The sequence below is a fragment of the Zalophus californianus genome, chromosome X, assembly GCF_009762305.2.
Source record: "Zalophus californianus isolate mZalCal1 chromosome X, mZalCal1.pri.v2, whole genome shotgun sequence".
Lineage (NCBI taxonomy): Eukaryota > Metazoa > Chordata > Mammalia > Carnivora > Otariidae > Zalophus > Zalophus californianus.
Genome location: NC_045612.1, coordinates 55,083,847 through 55,107,754, shown reverse-complemented (window position 1 = coordinate 55,107,754; position 23,908 = coordinate 55,083,847). Strand labels below are relative to the sequence as shown.

Below are 23,908 nucleotides of genomic sequence, written 5' to 3'. Positions count from 1 at the left end.
AGTAAGAGAGAGAGCAGGGGGAGTTGCACAAGGAAAACTCTTCACAAAACCATTGACTGGGAAAAGGAGAGGGGCTGAATACTGCAAGGTTTTATAAACAGTGGAAAGCAGACTCTGAAGTTTCAGAGGTCTGTGCCATCACAAAGGTTGCACCTGGTGGGCTTAGCAGTGCTTCGGTGGGGAAGGAAAGAGAAGATCCAGGAGCAGGCAGTGTGGACTTAGGAACAGGGATGCTGGCTGAAGGCAGTAAGTCTAGGTGCTGTCTTTCTGCTGTGATTTACCATAAACTCTGAACCGCTGTGCAGGCCTGCAACCAATTTCTGGGACAAGCTGACACAGTACACAATGCATTGAGGCCCTTCCCCAGAGGATGAGTGCGTGTCCACACTGACCTGCTCTCTAAAATTTGGAGATACGATACCCAGCCCCAAGCCTGAGATAAAACACAGGAGTGCTGTGCTGCCTGGCAAGTGCACAGTTCAGATGCAGGCAGGGCGAAGGCTGGGATGTGACAGAAGCCAGAGACACAGGAGAGGTGACAGTTTTCTCGTCTGTGAGGGCTTCCTGAAGAGTGGCAGCACGAACTCTCCACTCCAGGGACTAGAGAGTGGGGCGATGACATTTTCACACCACCCATCAACACTGACAGACTTCAATTAGCAAAACAGCGCCACCAAGTGGAGGACAGAGCTATTTCCACCAAGTAGTGCCCAGGTGTGCCCCGCAGGTGCATCTCTACCAGGGTCGGCCTGAGAATCAATCAGCTCAGCAAGTCTCACTCCCAGAAGACCAACACAAACCCCTTCCACGAACCAAGTCTACTGATCATAGAATGCTGCAAAGCTTCAGTTGTAGTGGAAATAAGATCTATGTCTGTAATTTTTTTCCTTGAGACACAGAAAAAGCAATTTTTTTAATTTTTTAATCTTATTTATTTATATTTATTTATTTATTATTTTTAATGTATTTTTGTTTTATTTATTCATTTGAGACACAGAGTTACACAGAAAGAGAGAGCTGAGCAGGGAGCCCGATGTGGGCCTTGATCCCAGGACCCTGGAATCATGAACTGAGCCGAAGGCAGATGCTTAACCATCTGAGCCACCCAGGTGCCCCTATATTTATTTATTTTATATATATGATTTATATACATATATGATTTCATATATATATATATATATATATATATATATATATATAATGATTCATATTCTGGGACTCCTAGGATACAAATGTTATTATGCTTTAATAAATCATTGAGTTCCTTGTCTGAATTTGTAATTCAATACCTTTCTCTCTCTCTCTTCTGCTTCATTGTTATCTATAATTTTATCTTCTGTATCACTGAGTCCCAGAATGTAGGAGAGAAAAAGGGGCAGAAGGTCTATTTAAGCAAATTATAGGTGAAAACTTCCCTAGTCTGTGAAAGGAAACAGATTTCAAAGTCTAAGTACAGAAAACTCCCATTAAATTCAACAAAAGGCAGCCATCACCAAGATATATCATAGTCAAATTCACAAAATACACAGACAAAGGAGTCATGAAGGCAGCAGGGGAAAATAAATCCTTAACCTACAATAAAGACAGATCAGGTTCATAGCAGATCTGTCCAAAGAAACTTAGCAGGCCAGAGAGGGTGGTATGATATATTCAATGTGTTGAATGGGGAAAAAAATACACAGCCAAGAATACTTTATCCAGCAAGGCTGTCATTCACAATAGAAGGAGAAATAAAATGTTTCCCAAACAAAAACTAAAGGAGTTCATGACCATTAAACTAGCCCTACATGAATTATTAAAGGGAGCTCTTTGAGTGGGGAAAAAGGGATCAAAAGCAGCAAAGACTAGAAAGGAAAAAGAACATCACCAGTAACACTAACTGTAAAGGTAACACAAAGGCACTAAATTCATATCTATCAATAATCATTCTGAATTGAAATGGACTAAATGCTTCAACCAAAAGACATAGGTTATCAGAATGAATTAATAAAAAAACCCATCTATATACTGCCTATAGGAGACTCATTTTAGAATAAAGACACCTGCAGATTGAAAGTGAGGGGATGGAGAATCACCTACCATGTTAATGGGCCATGAAAGAAAGCCTGAGTAGCCATACTCATATCAGATAAGTTAGATTTAAATCAACTTGTTAGATTGTAACAAGAGATGAACGGCATCAATTAATAATTTAAGGGTCTAATCAAGAAGATCTAACAAGTGTAAATATTTATTCCCACAACATGGGAAAGCCCATATATATAAATCAATTGATAACAAACATTAAAAACTCACTCATGACAATACAATAATAGCAGGGAACTTTAATGCCCAACTACAGCAATGGACAGGACATCTAAGCAGAAAATCACAAGGAAACAATGGCTTTGAATGACACACTGGACCAGATGGATTTAAAAGTCATATTCAGAAAATTTCATCCTAAAGCAACAGAATACACATTCTTCTTGAGTACATATGGAACATTCTCCAAAATAGATCACATACTGGTTACAAATCATCCCTCAACAAGTAAAAAAGATTGAGATCACACCATGCATATGTTCAAACCACAACACTATGAAACTTGAAGTCAACCACAAGAGAAAAATTGGGAAAAATCACAAACACACGGAGATGAAAGAACCTTCTACTAAAGAATGAATGGGTTAACCAGGAAATTAAAGAAGAAATAAAAAAGCACACAGAAGCAAATGAAAATGAAACCATGGCCGTCCAGAACCTTTTGGATGCAGCAAAGGCAGTCCTAAGAGGGAAGTATATGGTAATACAGGCCTACCTCAAGAAGCAAGGAAAGTCTCAAATATACAACCTAACCTTACAGCTAAAGGAGCTAGAAAAGGAATAGCAAATAAAGCCTAAATTTAGCAGAAGAGAAATAATAAAGATTAGAGCAGATATATGACACACACACACACACACACACAGTAGAAAAGATCAACAAAGCTAAGAACTGGTTCCTTGAATTTATAAAATTGATAATCGTCTAGTCAGACTTATTGAAAAGAAAAGAGAAAGAACCAGAATAAATAAAATCAGAAATGAAAGAGGAGAAATCACTACCAACACAACAGAAATAAAACCAATTATAAGAGAATATTATGAAAAATATAGACCAAAAAACTGGGCAATTTGGAAGAAATAAACAAATTCCTAGAAACATACAAACTACCAAAACTGAAACAGGAAAAAATAGATAATTTGAACAGAATGATACCCAGCAAAGGAAAGAATCAGTAATCAAAAATCTCCCAACGAACAAAAGTCCAGAGTCAGAGGGATTCCCACAGGAATTCTACCAAACACTTAAAGAGTTAATACCTATTCTTCTCAAACTGTTCCAAAAACTAGAAATGGAAGGAAAACTTCCAAACCCATTCTACAAGGCCAGAATTACCTTGATTCCAAAACCAAAGACCCCACTTCAAAGGAGAATTATGGGCCAATATCCCCGATGAACATGGGTGCAGAAATTCTCAAGGATACTAGCAAATTGAATCCAACAGTACACTAAAATAATTATTCATCATGATCAAGTGAGATTTATTTCTGGACTGCATGGGTTGTTCAATATTTGCAAATCAAAAAATGTGATACATCATATTAATAAAAGAAAAGATAAGAAGTACATGATCCTCTCAAAAATGCAGAAAAAAAGTATTTGGTAAAGTAAAACATCTATTCTTGATACAAACTATCAAAAGAGTAGGGATAGATGGAATACACCTCAAAATCATAAAAGTCATATATGGAAGACCCACAGCTAATATCATCCTCAATGGGGAAAATCTGAGAGCTTTTCCTCTACAACCAGGAACAACAGGGATGTCCACACTTACCATTACTATTTAACATAGTACTGGAAGTCTTAACCTAAGCAATCAGACAACAAAAAGAAACAAAAGTTATCCAAATTAACAAGGAAGAAGTCAAACTTTTACTATTTGCAGAAGGCATGATACTCTATGTATACAAACCAACAGACTCTACCAAAAAAAAAAAAAAATTGCTAGAACTAATACATGAATTCAGTAAAGTTGCAGGGTATAAAACCAATGTACAAAAATCTGTTGCATTTCTATATGCCAATAATGATGCATCATAAAAAGAAACCAAAAAAATCAATCAATTTACAATTGTACCAAAACCCATAAGATACCTAGAAATAAATCTGTCCAAAGTGGTAAAAGGCCTGTGGTCTGAAAACTGTAGAAGACTTTTGAAAGCAATTGAGAGGACAGAAAGAAATTGAAAATATTCCATGTTCATGAATTGAAAGACCAAACGTTGAAATGTCTATACTACCCAAAGCAATCTACACCTTTAATGCAATCCCTATCAAAATACCACCAGCATTTTTCACAGAGCTAGAATAAATAATCCTAAAATTTGTATGGAACCACAAAACACCCTGAATAGCCAAAGCAATCCTGAAAAAGAAAAGCAAAGGTGCAGGCAACACAATTCCAGACTTCAAGCTATATTACCAAGCTGAAATCATAAACACAGTATGGTACTGTCACAAGAACAAACACATAGATCAATGGAACAAAATAGAAAACCCAGAAATTTACTCACAAATCTATGGTCAACTAATTTTTGACAAAGCAGGAAAAAACATCCATGCAAAGAAGTCTTTCCAAAAATGGTGCTGGGAAAACTGGACAGCAACATGCAGAAGAATGAAAATTGAATCACTTTCTTACAACATACACAAATAAATTAAAAATGGATGAAAGACCTACATGTGAGACAGGAAATCATCAAAATCTTAGAGGAGAACACAGGCAGCAATCTTTTTGACCTCAGCCATAGCTACTTCTTAGTAGACACATCAGAAGAGACAAAGGAAACAAAAACAAAAAACTATTGGGACTTCATCAAGACAAAAAGCTTCTGTCCAGTAAAGGAAACATTCAACAAAACTAAAAGCAGCCTACAGAATGGGAGAAGATATTTGCAAATGGCATATCAGATAAAAGGTCAATGTCCAAAATCTATAAAGAACTTGTCCATCTCCACCCCCCCCCAAAAAAAACAATCCAGTTAAGAAATGGGCAGAAGACAAGAAAAGACATTTTTCCAAGGAAGACATCCAGATGGCTAAGAGACACATGAAAAGATGCTTAACATCACTCCACATCAGGGAAATACAAATCAAAATCACAATGAGATATGACCTCACATCTGCCAGAATGGCTCAAATTAACAACATAAGAAATAATAGTTGTTGGTGAGGATGTGGAGAATGGGAACCCCCTTGCACTGTTGGTGGGAATGCAAACTGGTGCAACAACTCTGGAAAACAGTATCTATGTTCCTGAAAACGTTAAAAACAGACCTACCCTATAATCCAGCAATTGCATTAATAGGTATTACCAAAAGGATATAAAAATACAGATTCAAATGGGTACATGCACCCGATGTTTATAGCAGCATTATCAATAGCCAAACTATGAATAGAGCCCAAATGTTGAAAGACTGATGAATGGATAAAAAGGATGTGGTATATGTATACAATGGAATATTATTCAGCCATCAAGTGGAACAAAATCCTGCCTTTGCAAGGACATGGATGGAGCTGGAGTGTATTATGCTAAGCACAATAAATCAGGCAAAGACAAATAATATATGATTTCACTCGTATGTGGAATTTTAGAAACAAAGCAGATGATCATATGGGAAAGGGAGTAAAAAATAGAGAGGAAAACAAACCATAAGAGTATCTTAACTATTGAGAACAAACTGAGGGTTGAAGTAGGGAGGTGGGTGGAGGATGGCTAAATGGGTGATGGATATTAAGGAGGGCATTGATTCTGTTGAGCCCTGGGTGTTATATGTTTGTGATGAATCACTAAATTCTACTCCTGAAAACCATTTTACAATGTATGTTAACTAAGTGGAATTTAAATAAAAATTTGAAAAAAAAAACAAAAAAAAAGGTGTTACAGAAAGGTACCTAATTCCAGTTTATCAAGTGTTTACCCATATACTTAATTATTTTTGGGGTTTTTTTTTGCCAAATACTCAGGAAATTTGACTTCATAAGCCCACTAATATTTCTTTAAAATGATTTTTTGAGGGAAACCACACATTAGTTCCTGCATTACAGTAAAAAACAGGTGAATGCCATCATTTTGTTATTATCATGTGAAAAAAAGTAGGAAATTTATTCCTACTTCCATACTCAACAACTAGGGAGCATAACAAGGAATTCATTAAACAATGAATAACTATAGACTGTCTTACTGTGAATTCTGCAATATATTCATTTACATCGTTATTGAATATTGAAAATCCCCAATAGAGAATAGAAGCGACAGTGTTTGCTGAACCAATTTTTTCACATTTTAATCAATAATCTTAGTAATTGTCTCAGTTCCACTAAAATAAAACATAATCTTCATCTGAAAGTTTATTTTTATCAATCTTATATTGGAAAAATTTGTAGGCCACTTAAAGAAGTCCTTCTAAATAGTGTATATGAAATTAGCCTTTAAAAGTTTATTTTGTTTCTTGGAAATTTCTTCTCCTGTAATTTGTATAGATCTCAAAAGCAATGAGAAATCAGGTAATTTTAAGTAATATTTTAGGATATCTCTTTAAATGATACTTTTTAAAAATTTGGATGTTGATTAATAATTTATTGTAATACTTCAACCTATAACCATTATTCATGAAATGTTTTCGCCACAGACCATAGCAGTTTATATCTTCTAGGCCATTTTGCCCATTATAGGGTTCTAATACAGACACAGCAATTAACTAGCTATGTGGCCTTGGATAGGCCTTTTAACCTCACTGTGTCTTCTTTTCCTTAGCTATAAAATGAGGGAATTATACTCATCTCTAAAACCCCCTCCAGGGTCATAATTTTGTAACTATTAAAATCCCCAAATGTACATGTTCAGGTGTTGCCTTTTATAGTCTTTTAATTTTAGAGCTTTAAGGGACTTTAATGCCATCTAGTCCAATTATCTCATTATGCAAATGAGAGAACTGAAATTTGGGCCCTTTTAAGCAATAGGTTAAAGATGTCCTAAACCAATATATTATGTTTATCATGTTCTAAACTAGAAGAGTCACTATTGTTGGTAAGCAGCCATCTTTTGTAATTTAAATGAAGCAACTTGTTGAGAATAAATGAGTACAAAATTTAAATATTTACTATCCCTTAAGGGGAATGTTATTGTATTATATCCATACAAAAACATTTTTTATGTAGGTGATGAGGCCCTGTATTAAAAATAAAAAAAGTTTCTCATTTAGCATCTTCTACAACTATAAAGGCAATTTGATCAATATGAACTGCTGATTTCTAAAATTATCATTAGTGCTAACCAGTGAGAGCTTTCTAAGGAAAATTACAAACATGCTAAATGTTAATGATCACAAAATCAGGAAACCCAGTTAATCTTTACTATCGTTATCTAACATAGATAATTTTTTTTATTGTCTGTGTGTTTGTGTGTACTACTTACAAAGAAAATTGGGATTAAAAATGAAGAGTAGAAAGTAAATTTCTTACGAATATGTTGAAAAGTACATAGAAAGTATCTTAACGGGGTAAAACACAGAATGAATTTGTAAATATATTCCTCATCCATCCTGCCGAAAATTCAACTCTTCCTCTATTCTGAAATTCCTCTCATTCTATCTCACTTCATTCAAGCAGAAAAATGAAGTTATAATTAACAGAAAAGTGATTTTGAGAGACTCAAGTCTACTGAGTTAATAATGTGCCATATAGTAAAAATGACTGGAGTAAACATTATAATAGTCTTTTATGGACAATGATTAGAAATGGAAATGAAAGCAGAGTAACTTCAGGAGCTAAAAAGGAACAGAACTCTATTCAAAGAAATTATATGAAGCTATTTGTCTTATGTAGGAATTTTGTTAGATTTTATTTATACTAAATTGATAACATGCAATCTAAATCTCTGGATTGAGAAAGTCATACTAAAATTTAAAAATAATTTGAAAAAAATACATTTGTTCTCCAAAATAGCATTATTTGCAGGACAAAATTATCTTAACATGTAAAACATCGTAATTTTTAATTGAATTTTAGAACATTCTACTTCTATTCTTTGGCTCATTGATATTGCATTGGCATACTATAGTTTTTATTTCCCAAAGGTGGGACCAGACTGTATTTCCTTTATGTCTATGCATGTAACTTAATCCAAAAGTGGACTGTGCAATCTTTTTTCCTAATTTTTTAAATAGATATTTCTATTTAACTGTGCCCTGCTTATCTCTTTGCAAAATGTGTGTCCTCAGAATGTATAAATACATTGAAGGAAGAGCCAATTTTACAGTCTTTTTAAAGACTATAGCAAATTAATTGATTATTTTAAACTAACTTGAATATGAACAAGGAACTGAGGGATTCTTTTACTAATTCAGACTGTACTTACAAGGATGCAGTACTCATCAGAGATATTCTTGAAATATGAATGCACCAAAGGCCTTCTCAGTTGTTGAATCTTTAAGCTTTTAAGTCAACTCTTTTTTTATTAAGGTTTTATTTTAATTCCAGTATAGTTAACATACAGTGTTAGATAAGTTTCAGGTGTACAAAATAGTGATTCAACAATTTTATACATTATTCAGGGCTTATGATGATAAGTGTACTCTTTATTTTTATTTATTTTTTATTTTTAAAAGATTTTATTTATTTATTTGACAAAGAGAGACACAGCGAGAGAGGGAACACAAGTAGGGGGAGTGGGAGAGTGAGAAGCAGGCTTCCTGCGGAGCAGGGAGCCCAGTGTGGCTCGATCCCAGGACCCTGGGATCATGACCTGAGCTGAAGGCAGACGCTCAATGACTGAGCCACCCAGGCACCCCGATAAGTGTACTCTTTAATCCCCATCACCTTTTTCACCCATCCTCCGACACACCTTCCCTCTGGTAACCATCGGTTTGTTCTTTATAGTTAAGTGTCTGTTCTTTGGTTTGTCTTTCTCCTTTTTTTCCCTTGTTTATTTGTTTTATTTCTCAATTACTCATATGAGAGAAATCATATGTTATTTGTCTTTCTCTGACTGATTTAATTCACTTAGCATTATGCACTCTAGCTCCATCCATGTCCTTGCAAATGGCAAAATTTCTTTCCTTTTTATGGCTCTATAATATTCTATTGTATATATATTCCAGAGCTTTTTATCTATTCAACTATTGATGGACACTTGGGTTGCTTCCATAATTTGTTATTGTAAATAATGCTGCAACAAACATAGGGATGGATATGTCACTTTGACTTAGTGTCTTTATATTTTCGGGGTAAATAAATATCCAGTAGTGCCATAACTGAATTGTAGGGTAGTTCTATTTTTAACTTCCTGAGGAACCTCCATACTGTTTTCCAAAGTGGTTGCACCAGTTTGCATTCCCACTAAGAGTGCACAGGGGGTCCTATTTCTCATATCCTCTCCAACACTTGTTGTTTCTTGTGTGTGTTTTATTATTATTATTTTAGCCATTCTGAAGGGTGTGAAGTGATACCTCATTGTGTTTTTTTAATTAATTAATTTGATAGAATAAAAAGAGAGCAGCAGAGGGAGAGGGAGAAGCAGACTCCCTGCTGAGCAGGTAACCCTATGTGGGACTCAGTCCCAGGACCTTGGGATCACGACCTGAGCCAAGGACAGATGCTTAACTGACTGAGCCACACAGGCTCCCCTCATCGTGGTTTTGATTTGCGTTTCCTTGATGATGAGTGATGTTGAACATCTTTTCACATCTATTAGCCATCTGTATTTCTTCTTTGAAGAAATGTCTGTTCATTTCTTCTGCCCACTTTTAAATTGAATTCTTTTTGGGGGGGTGTGGAGTTTTATAAGTTATTTATATATTTTGGATACTAACCCTTTATCAGATATGTCATTTGCAAATATCTTCTCCAATTCTATAGATTGCCTTTTAGTGCTGTTGTTTCTTTTGCTGTGCAGAAGATTTTTATTTTAATGTAGTCTCAAAAGTTTATTTTTGCTTTTGTTTACCTTGCCTCAGGAGACATATCTAGAGAAAAGTTGCTAAGTCCAATATCAGAGAAATTATTATCTGTGCATTCTTCTAGGCTTTTTATAGTTTCAGGTCTTACATTTAGGTTCTTAATCCATTTTTAATTTATCTTTGTATAAGGTTTAATCCAGTGGTCCAGTTTCATTCTTTTGCATGTAGCTCTCTGGTTGTCCCAACATAATTTTTGGGAAATGCAGTATTTTCCCTATTCCATATTCATTCCTCCTTTGTCAAAGATTGATTGACCATATAAGTTGGGTTTATTTCTGGGCTTTCTATTCTATTCTATTGGTCTATGTGCCTATTCTTGTGTTAACACTGCACTGTTTTAGTTACTACAGCTTTGTATTATAGCTTGAAATCTGGAGTTGTGATACCTCCAGCTTTTTTTTTTTCAAGATTGTTTTGGCTATTCTGGGTCTTCTGTGGTTCCATACATATTTTAGGATTATTTGTTCTTATTATGTGAAAAATGCTGGTATTTTGATATAGGTTGCATTAAATCTATAGATTGCTTTGGGTATTATGGACTTTTAAAAAATATTTGTTCTTCCAATTTTGAGCGTGGAATATCTTTCCATTTGTTTGTGTTTGTTCTGTTTTCAATTTCTTTCATCAATATTTTATATATTTCAGATTGCTGGTCTTTCACTTCCTTGGTTAAATTTATTCCCAGGTATTTAATTATTTTGGGGGCAGTTGTAAATGGGATGGCTTTCCATATTCTCTATTTGTTACTTCATCATTAGTGCATAGATGTGCATGGATTTCTGTACATTAATTTTGTATCCTGCAAACTTACTGGGTTCATTTATCAGTTCTGGTAGTATTTTAGTGGCATGTTCAATATTTTCTACAGAGTATCATGCCATCTGCAAATAGTGATTTACTTCTTCCTTACCAATTTCAATGTCTTATTCTTTCTCTTGTCTGATTGTTATGACTAGGACTTCCAGTACTATGTTAAATAATAGTGGTGAGAGTGGACATCCCTGTCTTTTTCCTGACATTAGGGGAAATACTCACTTTTTCACCATTGAGTGTGATGTTTTTTGTGGGTTTTTCATATGTGGCCTTTATTACGTTGAAGTACGTTCCCTCTAAATCTACTTTGTTGAGGCTTTTTTATCAAAAATGGATGTTTTATTTTGTCAAATGCTTTTTCTGTGTTTATAGAAATGATCATATGTTGTGATGTATTGATGTGATGTATCACATTGATTGATTTATTAATATTGACCCACCCTTGCATCCTGGGAGTAAATCCCACATCATCTTGGTGAATGATTTTTTAAATATATTGCTGGATTTAGTTTGATAATCTTTCGTTGAGGATTTTTGGGTCTATGTTCTTTGGAGATATTGACCTATACTTCTCTCTCTCTCTCGGTGGTGTCTTTATCTGGTTTTTGGGTCGGGATAATGCAAGCCTTGCAGAATGACTTTAGAAGTTTTCCATTCTCTTTTATTTTTTGAAATAGTTTGAGAGCAATAGGTATTAACTCTTCTTTAAGTGTTTGATAGAATTAATCTGTGAAGCCATCTGATCCTGGACTTACATTTGTTGGGAGTTTCTTCTTTACTGATTTGATTTCATTGCTGGTAATCAGTCTGTTCAAACTTTTTATTTCTTCCTGATTCAATTTGGGGAAGTTACATGTTTCTAAGAATTTATCCATTTCTTCTAGGTTGTCCAATTTATTGGCATATAATTTTTCATAATCTTCTCTTATAGTTCAGTGTATTTCTGTGGTTTCAGTTGTTATTTCTTGTCTTTCCTTTCTGATGTTTATTTGAATCCTCTCTTTTTTTTTCAGGAGTCTGGCTCATGATCAATTTTGTTGATCTACAAACCATGAGAGATTATGGACCCTGGGAAACAAACTGAGGGTTTCAGAGGAGGGGGTGGGAGGATGGGGTAACAGGGTGATAGGTATTAAGGAGGGCACATGCTGTGATGAGCACTGGGTGTTATATGCAACTGATGAATCACTGAACACCACATCAAAAATAAAAATATAATAATATAAATAAAAAATAAAATTAAAAAAAGGAAAAAACGGAACCAGCTCCTGGTTTCATTGATCTGTTCTATTGTTTTTTGTTTTTTTTTTTTAGTTTGTTCACGTTTCTTTTTTTTTAAGATTTTATTTATTTATTTGACAGAGAGAGAGAGACAACCAGAGAGAGAGGGAACACAAGAAGGGGGAGTGGGAGAGGGAGAAGCAGGCTTCCCACTGAGCAGGAAGCCCAAAGCGGGGCTCGATCCCAGGACTCTGAGATCATGACCTGAACCAAAGGCAGACGCTTAACGACTGAGCCACATAGGCGCACCTGTTTTTTTAAGTTTCTATATCATTTATATCTGGTCTAAGCTTTATTATTTTCTTCCTTCTACTAGTTTGGTTTTTTTTTTTCTCATTTTTTTACATTCTTTAGGTGTAAGGTTAGATTATTTATATGAGGTTTTTATTGTTTCTCGAGTTGGGCTGATATTGTTATAAATTCCCTTCTTAGAACAGGTTTTGAGGCATCCCAATATTTTGGATAGTTGTGTTTTCATTTCCATTTGTCTCCATGTGGGGGAAGATCAAAGATTCTCTCTTCCTCTCCCTCTTCCCCCACTTGTTCTTTTCATCTTTGATCTTGGTTGACCCATTCATTATTTAGTAGCATGTTTTTAGCCTCTATATATTTGTGCCCTTTCCAGATTTTTTTCTTGTGGTTGATTTCTGGTTTAATAGTGTTGCAGTTGGAAAAGAGGCATGGTCTGACTTTGATCTTTTTGTTTGCTTAGACTTGTTTTGTGACCTATTATGTGATCTACTCTGGAGAATGTTCCATGTGTACTTGAAAAGAATGTGCATATAGCTGTTTTAGGATGCTATGTTCTGAATATATCTTTTAGATACATCTGGTCCAATATGTCCTTCAACACCATCGTTTCCTTGTTGATTTTCTGTTTGGATGATCTATCCATTGATGTAAGTGGGGTGCTAAAGTCTACTACTATTATTGTATTACTTTCAACTACTTCCTTTATGCTTGTTATTAAGTGCTCGAAGCATTTGGGTGCTTCCATGTTGGGTGCATACAAATTTACCATTGTTATATCTTACTGTTGGATTGGCCCCTGTATTATTATTATATATTGTACTTCTTTGTATCTTGTTACAGTCTTGTTTTAAAGCCTATTTTGTCTGAAATAGGGGTGCCTGGGTCCTGCAGGTTAAACATCTGAATCTTGTTTTCAGCTCAGGTCATGATCTCAGGGTTATGAGATTGATGCCCCTCAAGGCAGCATCTGCTTGAGATTCTCTCTTCCTCTCCCTCTTCCCCCACTTGTTCTCTCTCTCTCATAAATAAATAAATCTTGAAAAACATTAAAAAATCTATTTTGTTCAATGTAAGTATTGCTACCCCAGCTTTTTTTCACATCCATTTGCATCATAACTATTTCTCCATGCCTTTACCTTCAATCTACAGGTATCTTTAGGTCTGAAATCACTCTCTTGTAGGCAGCACATAGATGGGACTTGATTTTCATCCATTTAGTCACCCTATGTCTTTTGATTCGAGCATTTAGTCCATTTACATTCAAAGTAATTATTAGTAAGTATGTATTTATTGTTATTCTACTACTTGTTTCATGGTTGTTTTATAGTTTTTCTCTCTTTCTTTCTTCTCTTGCTCTTCTCTCATGATGAGTTGGCTTTCTTTAGTGATATACTTGGGTTCCTTCCTCTTTTTGCATATATTACTGGTTTTTGATTCGTGGTTACCATTTGGTTTGTATATAACATCTTCTGTATATAGCATTGAATATTAAGTTGATGGTCACTTATGTTTGAACCAATTCTTTACTCCTCTATTTCCCATATTTTAGGTATATGGTGTCATACTTTACATCCTTATATTTTGTAAGTCCTTTGACTGATTTTTACAGATATACTTATTTTCACTGTTTTGTGTTTCCTACTTCTCTTCCTTTTGCTTAAGGTTTCTTTTCCTTTGCACTAAAGAGTTCCCTTTAACATTTCTTGTAGGGCTGGTTAAGTGGTCATGAACTCCTTTAGTTTTTATTTGTCTGGGATATTATCTCCCTTTATATTTGAATGTTGGCCTTGCTGGATAAAATACTCTTGGCTGCAGATTTTTTCCCTTTCAACACATTGAATATATCGTGCCGCTTTTGTATGGCCTGCAAAGTTTCTGCTGAAAAATCAGCTCATAGCCTTATGGGGTTTCCCTTGTATGTAACTGCTTTCTTTTATCTTAGTGCTTTTAAAATTCACTTTTTCTCACCACTTTTTGCTATCTTAATTACTATGTGTCTTAGTGTGACCCACCTTGGATTGGTTTTGTTGAGGGATCTCTGCTTCTCCTGGGTCTGGATATCTATTTCCTTCCCCAGATTTGGGAAGTTTTCAGATATTATTTCTTCAAATAAATATTCTGTCCTTTTTTTTTTTTTTCTTCTGAGATCCCTATAATGTGAATTATACTTGATGGTGTCTCTGAGTTACCTGTCTATTTTCATTTTGCATTTTTTTTCCTGCTCATCTGCTCAGCTTGGTTACTTTCCATTGCTCTGTCCTCAAGGTTGCTGATTGGTTCTTATGCTTTGTCTGGTCTACTATTTATTCCATCTAGTGTATTTTTCATTTCATTTATTGTGTTCATTTCTGATTGGTTCTTTTTTATCTCATTGTTAAGGGTGTCACTAATGTTCGCCATTCTTTTCTCAAGTCCAGTGAGTATCTTTATGATCATTACTTTAAGTTCTCTATCAGGAATATTACTTATCTCCATTTTGCTTATGTTTCTTGTGGTGATTTTGTCTTCTTCTTTCATTTGGGACATATTCCTCTGTCTCTTCATTTTATCTAACTCTCTTTGTTTCTCAATATTAGGAAAGACAGCTATGTCTCATGCACTTGAAAGTAATGGACCTGTAGCACCCTGTAGTACAGTGCCCCTTATTCACCATAACATAGCACTTCAGGGGTGTCTTCTATGTGTGATGCATGAGCTTTGCTGTTGTGACTGTGCTGCTTTTTCTTAAGTTTAGTTGCCTGTAATGATTCTCTTTGCTTGTCATGAGCAGTGTTTAGTCTCTGTGGTGGTAGTGGGCTGGTCTGGGGATAACTTAGGCTTAAGCTGAGTCAAACCAGTAACACCAAACTGCTAAGCCCTTTCGCTGTGTTGTTCTCTGTGAACTTTTTGCTGGTGGGTGGGGCCTGCAGTCAGAACACTTCTGTTTCCAGCCAACTGCTAGGTCCTCTGACTGGTATATATGGTTATCTTTCCCTATCTGCAGGGCAGGAGTAACTTTGGACTGATGTTGGCCACTGTAGGAGCTGCATGCAGAGTCGGGCCTGAGGCCTGTGGCACCACCTTGTATAGTCTCTGGCCAAGATGGTATTAGGACAGATCCACTGAAGCACATCACTGGGGAACTGTGCAATGGGGTGGGGGTGCCAGCAAGCTCTGTGTGTTGCAATTCCTCTGCAGGAGGATCCCTGCAGTGCCTGGACTGAGTTGGACCGTCCAGAGGGGTGTATTGGCATAATATGGGGGTGGGGGAGGGGGTTACAGTGCCTGCAAGTTAGATAGGGAGTTCAGCTGGCAGCCATGTGTTTACACTGGGTTGTGGAGGAAGGTAATGACAACTACCAGTTACTTTGTTCCCAGAGGAGCTCTCCAGTGATTTCTGTCCCTCTGGATCATGCTCTGTGATTAGCAAACAACTCTTCCTTTTGTATGCCCCAACCACCTTTCAAACTGCTGCTTTTATTCTGTATCTCTCTGGGCTGTTTGTTGTTCTGTCTCTTTAAGGGCAGGGACTCAGTTTCCTCTTAACCCCCTGGCTCTCCCAGAGCAAAGCCTGCTGATTTTTTTTTAATTCCAGGTTTTAAGTATCACTGGTTGTAAGAACTCATGAATTTTGGCCCCTCTGGTTTTCATAGCCAAATATTATGGGGTATTGTCTTCCCCATGCAGGCTTCCCAGTGTCTGGGTCTATTTCTCTCCCCTCTTCACACCCATGACATCCCTCCCTCCTGTGGACAGCCCCATAGGTCCCTTTAGTTCCTGATTGCATCTCTGACCTTCCTACCCTCTTAGATGTGGTCTCTTCTCTACATTTAGTTGTGGAGTTTATTCTGCCAGTCGTTGGGCCATTTTCTGGGTTATTTACACTGATGTGAATGTTATCTAGTTGTATCCATGGGATTTGGTGAACCTAACATCCTCTTACTCTACCATCTTCCCTGGAAGTCCCTCAACTATTTCTTTTTGTTTTCCTTTCCAGATAGAATTTTCTGTAAAAGCTAATTTTACTAGTCTAGAACTATTGCAAACATTACAATACTGAAGTTTTCTGTTTTGTCCCCTCCTCCCAGCATTGATTCTGAATTGAATTGGACAGAAGAACAGGGTATTTGGAAAATGTCATGCAAATATCTGCTTTTATTCAAGTAGAAAATTGGAGTTTCAAGATTCAATCAGAATTAAGTTAAACTATTAAAATTCCAATTAAAAGTGCCATCATATTGAACTTTTAAGTCTTCCCTTCTGAAAGATCTAGACATTACCTTTTTGGAGAACAGCTTAGGTTTTAAAATATAATATCTTAAATCCAAATATCATGGGAAAATATTTTAAACACACTAAACCCAATTCAATACCCATGTAACTCTGAAATATCCCCTCTGTGTTTCAAAAGATATGACCTGTGGCTAAGTAAAAGACAAGCAAACAGACAAAACCCACCTTCCAACTAGAAATATCCCATAATGTCCAACAGTCTGAAGTGAATCTGTCTATACATTATCACTCAATATAGGGTAAAAGCAGACTGTTTTCAGGGCACAGAGTGATAGACCACTGCATAGATGAAATTAATCATACATTTGACAGGTTTTTCAGCTGTTTTAGCAATACTATTTTTGCAAAAGGAAAAAATGTAGGAAATTCAAGGTAAGACCTTAAGAAACCTTAATTTTAAAAGACATTGATGTTCTTTGTTTTCCCATTCCCAGTACATTTTTTTTAGAAATTAACTCATGATATTAAAAAAAAATTACATTAGGATGTAGCAGGTGCAGATATGTTTTATCCCCCCATTTCTGTTTTAGTCTCTCATCTAAAAAAGTGAACCTAGTTGTTATTGTTATATGTATGATTAAATAATTAGATATGAAAAAAAGCATTCTAATGGGATGGGGCCAGACTGCCTGGTTAGACTCAATATTGCCACTTACTAGTGATATGACATTTGGTAAAACATTTAACTTCCCTGTGCCTCAGTTTCCCTCATCTTTAAAGTGGAAATAATAATAACATAACATTTTTGTATTAAATGAGTGTGTGTACATGTATTTGAGTATATAAATATACTTATAGCATTTTACAATATTTTTTAGGTGTTAATGCATAGTTTTCACATGGTACTTTTCAGTTTCATGTGTATACACACCACTTGGAAGTCTTGGTAAATGAAGGCATTCAAATAACTACTGATGATCTATGATAAATTCTCAAAGGACATTATATTATATATATTTTAAAAGATTTTATTTATTTATTTATTTGAGAGAGAGAGAGAAAGAGTAAGCGTGAGGGAGAGGGAGAAAGAATCTGAAGCAGACTCCATGCTGAGCCCAGACCTGGATGTGAGCAGTGGGATTGAGCAGATTCAATCCCACAATGACAACATCATGACCTGAGCCAAAACCAAGAGTCAGACGCTTAACAGACTGAGCCACCCAGGCACCCCTGTATTATAGTTATATATATGTGTATATACATATACATACATATATATATATATATATATATATATATATATATTTACTGTACTGGAGTTTTTACTATAAACACTATGGCATAAGTCTTGTACTGAAGTGTAGAAAAGCATTCCATATAGTTTCAAAGTGTTAATGTGTACTCATTTGATTCTCCAACAGAAAAGATTTTCTTCCCTTACTGTCTCTTGATATATACATATGTACACACGCAGACACACAAGTGCATATATCTTTTTTTTCGAAAATTCTGATTTAAAATTTAAAAAACAATGCATTCCGTTTATGTTACCATGTCATCTAGGTGAAGATAAATGCTCTTTTTATTCTTGATGGTCTTTATTCTTTAGGTCTATATACAGGCTCTTGATTTCTAGGAAACTAATCAGGAGAACAACAGGGCACAAAAGGCATTAGCAAAGTAGCGTACTAGCTGCACAGTCAACTAATTCAGGGAGCAAACAACTTATATGCGCATGAAGTCATTAAGCTTCCCATTACACACAAGCTGATTAAAAGAAGCTTTCTGGATCATTCTTAATGTTGGTGTTATGATTTCTGTTAACTATTGTCAGAAAGGGGAAGGTGAATAAAGGAAGATGAGAAAGTCACAGAAAGTAAATGCAAAGAGATCACTTTCCCATTGAATGTGGGGTGTTGAACTTTTTTATTTGACTACTTTCGAATGTCTCTAGAAGAATCTGCATTTTGTGTATGTCTATTGAATCATAGAAAAGAATGTCCTGTTGTTAAAGTCCTAAAAATTTTGAGAAAGCATATTTACTTAGCAATTAAATATAGTTGTATTCTATGATAGGAACTTTAATTGGGTAACTGCTGATTATGTGTGGTTTTTATTTCTTTATTTCATTGCTTACTAATATATCCTAGTTTAGTTCAAAACAGTGAAGAATTACTATTTATTCTTGCATCTTGTTTACTATCACCATTCGTTTTCTTTGCAATATTTCCCCTTGCTCTCCTCCCAGTATGTTTTGGAGGCTTTATGCCTTGAGTCTAATGGACATGAAATGAAGGGAATCTCTGTTGTTACTACACATAATGCTTTTTGATTATAGATGCTTAAGGCAATTGTAGACAGATGTGTTTTCATCTCTCATGGTGTATGGCTTTTTTTATTCCATGATAGGAATCAAAGTTAGCCAAATTCTATTCAACACTTTGGTTTGTTTGAGTTAAAACTTCACACAGTTTGAAATGTATTAATTATTTTATTTCCCAAATTATTTTAGAATTCTCAAAGTAACCATCAGAACTTTTCCCAGAGATTAAATGTTTAGGATTATAGCAACAATAATATTGCTGCAGCAGCAGCAGCAATAATAATCATATAGATAAAATTAAAATGTTCATTTTTAAATTTACAGACTATATAATTTTCTTTGTAAGTGGATGGATTGATATGTTAGGAGTAGATTGAGAATGTTGTTGCTAATTTGCAAGCCAGATTTATCCTCACATTTTGGATATGAGTGCAAATAAATATTCATTTCCAAAGTGAGGATTGAACATACTGAAAGTAAAGCAAACTAACTTGCTCTCAGCAGGAAGTAATAAAAAAGAACACTTGCCATTTTTATATTTTTTGACAATTTTTAGAGATATAAGTCATCTTCAACATTAGGGTTTTGTTGTATAGACATAGCAACCCACTTTTTGCTATGTCACAAGAGCATTTCATTGTAAATTATATATTTTAAATGTTGTGTACAATGGTTATATTATATGGGATCAAGTCATTTTATTGTAATATTTTCAGGTGATTTGTTGCAAAGAACTCCATGGCAAAATCCAATTTTTCTAAACAAAATAGGTAAGCACAAAAATATGTTTTTAATCAATTAAATTTGTTTTAAAGTATTTTATCTTAATCTTAGTAAAGAAACTGCTATACATCCAGAATGCTGAATGTCCTATCATTCTTCAGCCTGTGTTGATTTATAATGAGTAGTTATCTAACAAAGGTAGTGTTAGGCACACATGTGAGTTCTTACAACAATAATTTGCAGTGTTGATAAATTCATGTAGATCAAATGGTAATGTCTTATTAGTTTTATTTCTTCTCTTTCTTGACTCTACAGCTTTAAGCAAATATAGAAATGACTTTTAAGAGAAATACTCATTTGTATGGAAAAGTAAATTGTCTTTAGATGGATACATGATTTAATTCTTAGTGTCTCTCTTAAGTTACCTCTTCCTGTTTTTGGAGGAAAGAATAGTTTTGTATTCAAATTAATAGACACACATCTACTTGGTATTGTATATTCAGTGAAAGAACATGGTTAGGGATAAGGGGTCAGAGGTATCATCTAGATTCTGTCTATAACTTTTTGTAACCTTAAAGAAGTCAGTTACTCTCTTTAGGTCTATGCCACAAATTTTTAAAATAACAAGCTTAGATAGCTCTAGAATTTTGTGGTTCAATTTTCCCCACATAATATCATATCCCACCTAAGTGACAATTTTAACATTCTTTACATTTTTCTGTTATATTACCTTAATTTGTTAATGTTGAGGAATAGCTATCACTAATATCTGTTGCTCATCCCAAAAGATTGAATCTGAAGTTTCTTTTTGAGCTAACAAAATGGTATGCAGCATTAAAAACACAATAATTTCAAAATGAAGTTTAAAACCTTAGAATGTTTCAAAACCTCATTGGCTAAATTCCTAGGAGAATATTTTATACATAAAAAAGAGTTAAATATATAATCATGAATTGTTTTTATTAGTTGAAGAAAATACTGACTAGCCAGATGTTGAGAATAAAAATATATACTTCTTCTCTCTGTAAATCTGCTGAGAGCTTATGCTTTTTATGGATTAGTGATAAACTTTACCTCCCACTTGTGAGTAGAAAATATTATTTCCATTAGATTTCATTGGTGGTGGGGAGGGAGAATGTATGTAATTAAAGGCAAAGTTAATTAAATACTGTTTTCTTTTTTAAAAAGTTTTATTTATTTGAGAGAGAGAAAGAGAAGGGAGGGGAAGAGGGAAAGAATCTCAAACAGACTTCCTGCTGATCATGGAGCCTGATGTGGGACTCTATCCCAGGACCCTGAGATCATGACCTGAGCTGAAATCAAATCAGATGCTTAACTGACTGAGAGACCCAGGTGCCCCCAATTTTCTTTTTTTTTAATATAATGTGAAAAAAAATTGCTTCGTTAAGCACAGGCTTAGTAATGATGTTAAATTATTGTGTATTTGTTAAAGGATATAATACAGGTAAGAGAAAGCAATGAATACTCTTATGTGAACAAAGTCTCACATTGGGAACAATTAAGTACTTTATACAATACAAATACATTTTTTTCAATAATGTGTGTATTTTTGTGTTATTTCTGAAATGATCTATAAAGTTCTTAAGTTCATGGAAATATTACATTAAAGTCTTATGTTACATATCTAACATATCCCTGAAACCAAATCACTTTAATATATATAAAAATCGATTCAAAATAGTTTCTAAGAAATGTAACATAATGCACTACATTCTTAAGAACTCATATTTTGTCTTCAGGCCAGTAATATGTTGAAATGGTGAATTATTTTTTTTTCAATTTAAATTCTAGTTAATTGACATAGAGTTCAATATTGGTTTCAGAAGTAGAGTTCAGTGGTTCATCTTAATATCCATCTTCCATCTATCCTATCTCCCACCCACCTCCTTCCATCAACCCTCAGTTTGTTCTCTATAGTTAAGAGTCTCTCATGATTTGTTTCCCTCTCTCTTCCCCCCCCATATGTTCATCCATTTTGTTTCTTAAGTTCCACATATGAGTGAAATCATATGGTATTTCATTTTCTATGATTGACTTATTTTGCTTAGCATAATACATTCTAACTCCATCCACATCATTGCAAATGGCAAGATTTCATTCTTTTTTATGGCTGAATAGTATTTCATTGTATATATACACCACATCTTCTTTTTCCATTCATCAGTTGATGGGCATTTGGGATCTTTCCATAGTTTAGCTATTGGTGATAATGCTGCTATAAACATCAGGGTACAAGTACTCCTTCAAATGTATATTTGTTGTATCCTTTGGTAACTAGATATGGTGAATTCTTGACAGTTTCGAACACAACATCTGATACTCTTACTGCCTACCATACAAAGACAATACTACAGAGGTCACGCCCATTGACATCATTTTGGTTTAATGGATTATTTGTAATTTATGTACTTAAATATCTTGAGACTTTAATCCAAATTAAGGTGTTCATCATGTTTTAACTCCAAGGCACTCTGAAGTTTTCTATAGAAATAATGGTGGCCTTTATATGACAGGAGGGTTTGTTTTTTTTTTAAGTCTGTAAAGAAATTTTAACTTGATATGATATCTTCCATTTTTAAAATTTTCACTATAGAATTATGGCTGGACTATCACAATTTCCTTATAATTCAATATTAAACAAACATCACTTTTTCTGAGATTATCACTTACTTCTGATGTTATCTTTACTTGTAGGGATCACCAATGAGTGATATTTCATAGGACTTTTTAAAAATACTGATAATGCCCTAAATCCTATCATCTGTAAATTTTGTTTCTCTTCTTTTGCTTATTTTATAATTCAATCAAAAACTAGGGAAAGATTTTGTATTAAAAACCTGACTTGATGAAGATCATTCATAAATAATGTTAGAAATAAATACCTTAGATAGAAAGCTTATTTAAAAAAACCCTCATAACTAAAATACACTTTAATATGATCAAGCTATGGTATTTGTATTTTCTAAACATTATATAAGAACTAAATTTCTTTCTCAGCTAAATTACCTTTTCCAATGTAAGTATGTATCAAAGGCAGAGATCTAGTGATGATGAATGGTTTTAGTGATTTATTTTATACATATAACAAAACAAAACAGACTCAATTAATTTTATTCTGAAAATTAAATGTACTAGATTTTCATAGATTTTAATTAAAGATGAATAGTGAAATTCCAGGAAATTTCACTAGAATTCCTCTTGAGTTACTAATAACAGAGGGCTTCCAGAACAAATAAATACATTGAAAAAATGATAAACCATAAGTCACTAATAAAATATAACAAGCCCATTTTTATTCAGCTTAAGATAAAGATGATTTGAGGTGCCTGGTTGGCTCAGTCAGTTAAACTTATGACTCTTGATTTTGGCTCAGGTCATGATCTCAAGGTCCTGGGACTGAGTCCTGCATCAGGCTCTGAGCTCAGCATGGAGTCTGCTTGTCCCTCTACCTCTGCTTCTCCTCCTGATCACTCTCTCTACTGAATAAATAAATAAATAAAATCTTTAATAAAAATGATAAAGATGACTTACTGAGATGAGACCGCCTGAGGATTACTGTTTGTCTTGACATGATGAAACTTCTTTGTATCTTAGAAATTTTCTTGGGTGTTATATGAGCTCAAATCAGTCTAAAGTATTAATTTCCACCCACATTGTCAACTTTAAAATCCATAAAATCCTATTTATTTTAGTTAAAAAAATCATGAGTTGTTATATGTATTTGAGAACCTAAGAATTTGTCTATATGTTTGTTCAGAGATATGTGTCAGATATATACTTGCTACATATTTTGTAGATTGTGAATTTGTAACCAATTCATGCATTTTTCCCAGGAATTTAAAAAATAAATCTTTCCTGGTTGTTAAGTCAAGTTGTAAATATCTTATTTAGTCTGCTACTGCAGTAACTCATAACAAGAGAATGGTTGTTTTTCCATATTTTACGTCTGGCCTCATCTTATGCCAGTGACTGTTGATTATAAGTACTATTGATGAAACAGAAATCAGCATGGAGCACTCAAGTTGCTTTTCAAATAAAGTTCTTATTTCAGCATTTAGTTTCCCAAAAGGCTTTTAATTAAGGCTAAGGGAAATCTATAAACTTTCTCCTGAATATTTAACAGCCTGGAGGTCACTGCAAACATGTCTTAATCAAGGGCAAGTGAAATGAGATTGCAATCATGAAAATAGAAACTCAATGACAAGCAAAATTTGTCTCCTAGATAAAATCTAATGAAAA

General features: G+C 34.4%; 1 protein-coding gene across 1 annotated transcript in view; it reads left to right on the top strand.

The window, feature by feature from the left end:
* The window catches only part of PCDH11X (protocadherin 11 X-linked), a 649,257-nt gene that overhangs the window by 381,162 nt on the left and 244,187 nt on the right, over window positions 1-23,908 (top strand). The window contains exon 7 of the mRNA XM_027607541.2: window positions 19,642-19,695. Within this exon, the coding sequence (XP_027463342.2) occupies window positions 19,642-19,695 (54 nt within the window). The remainder of the gene's footprint in view (window positions 1-19,641; window positions 19,696-23,908) is intronic.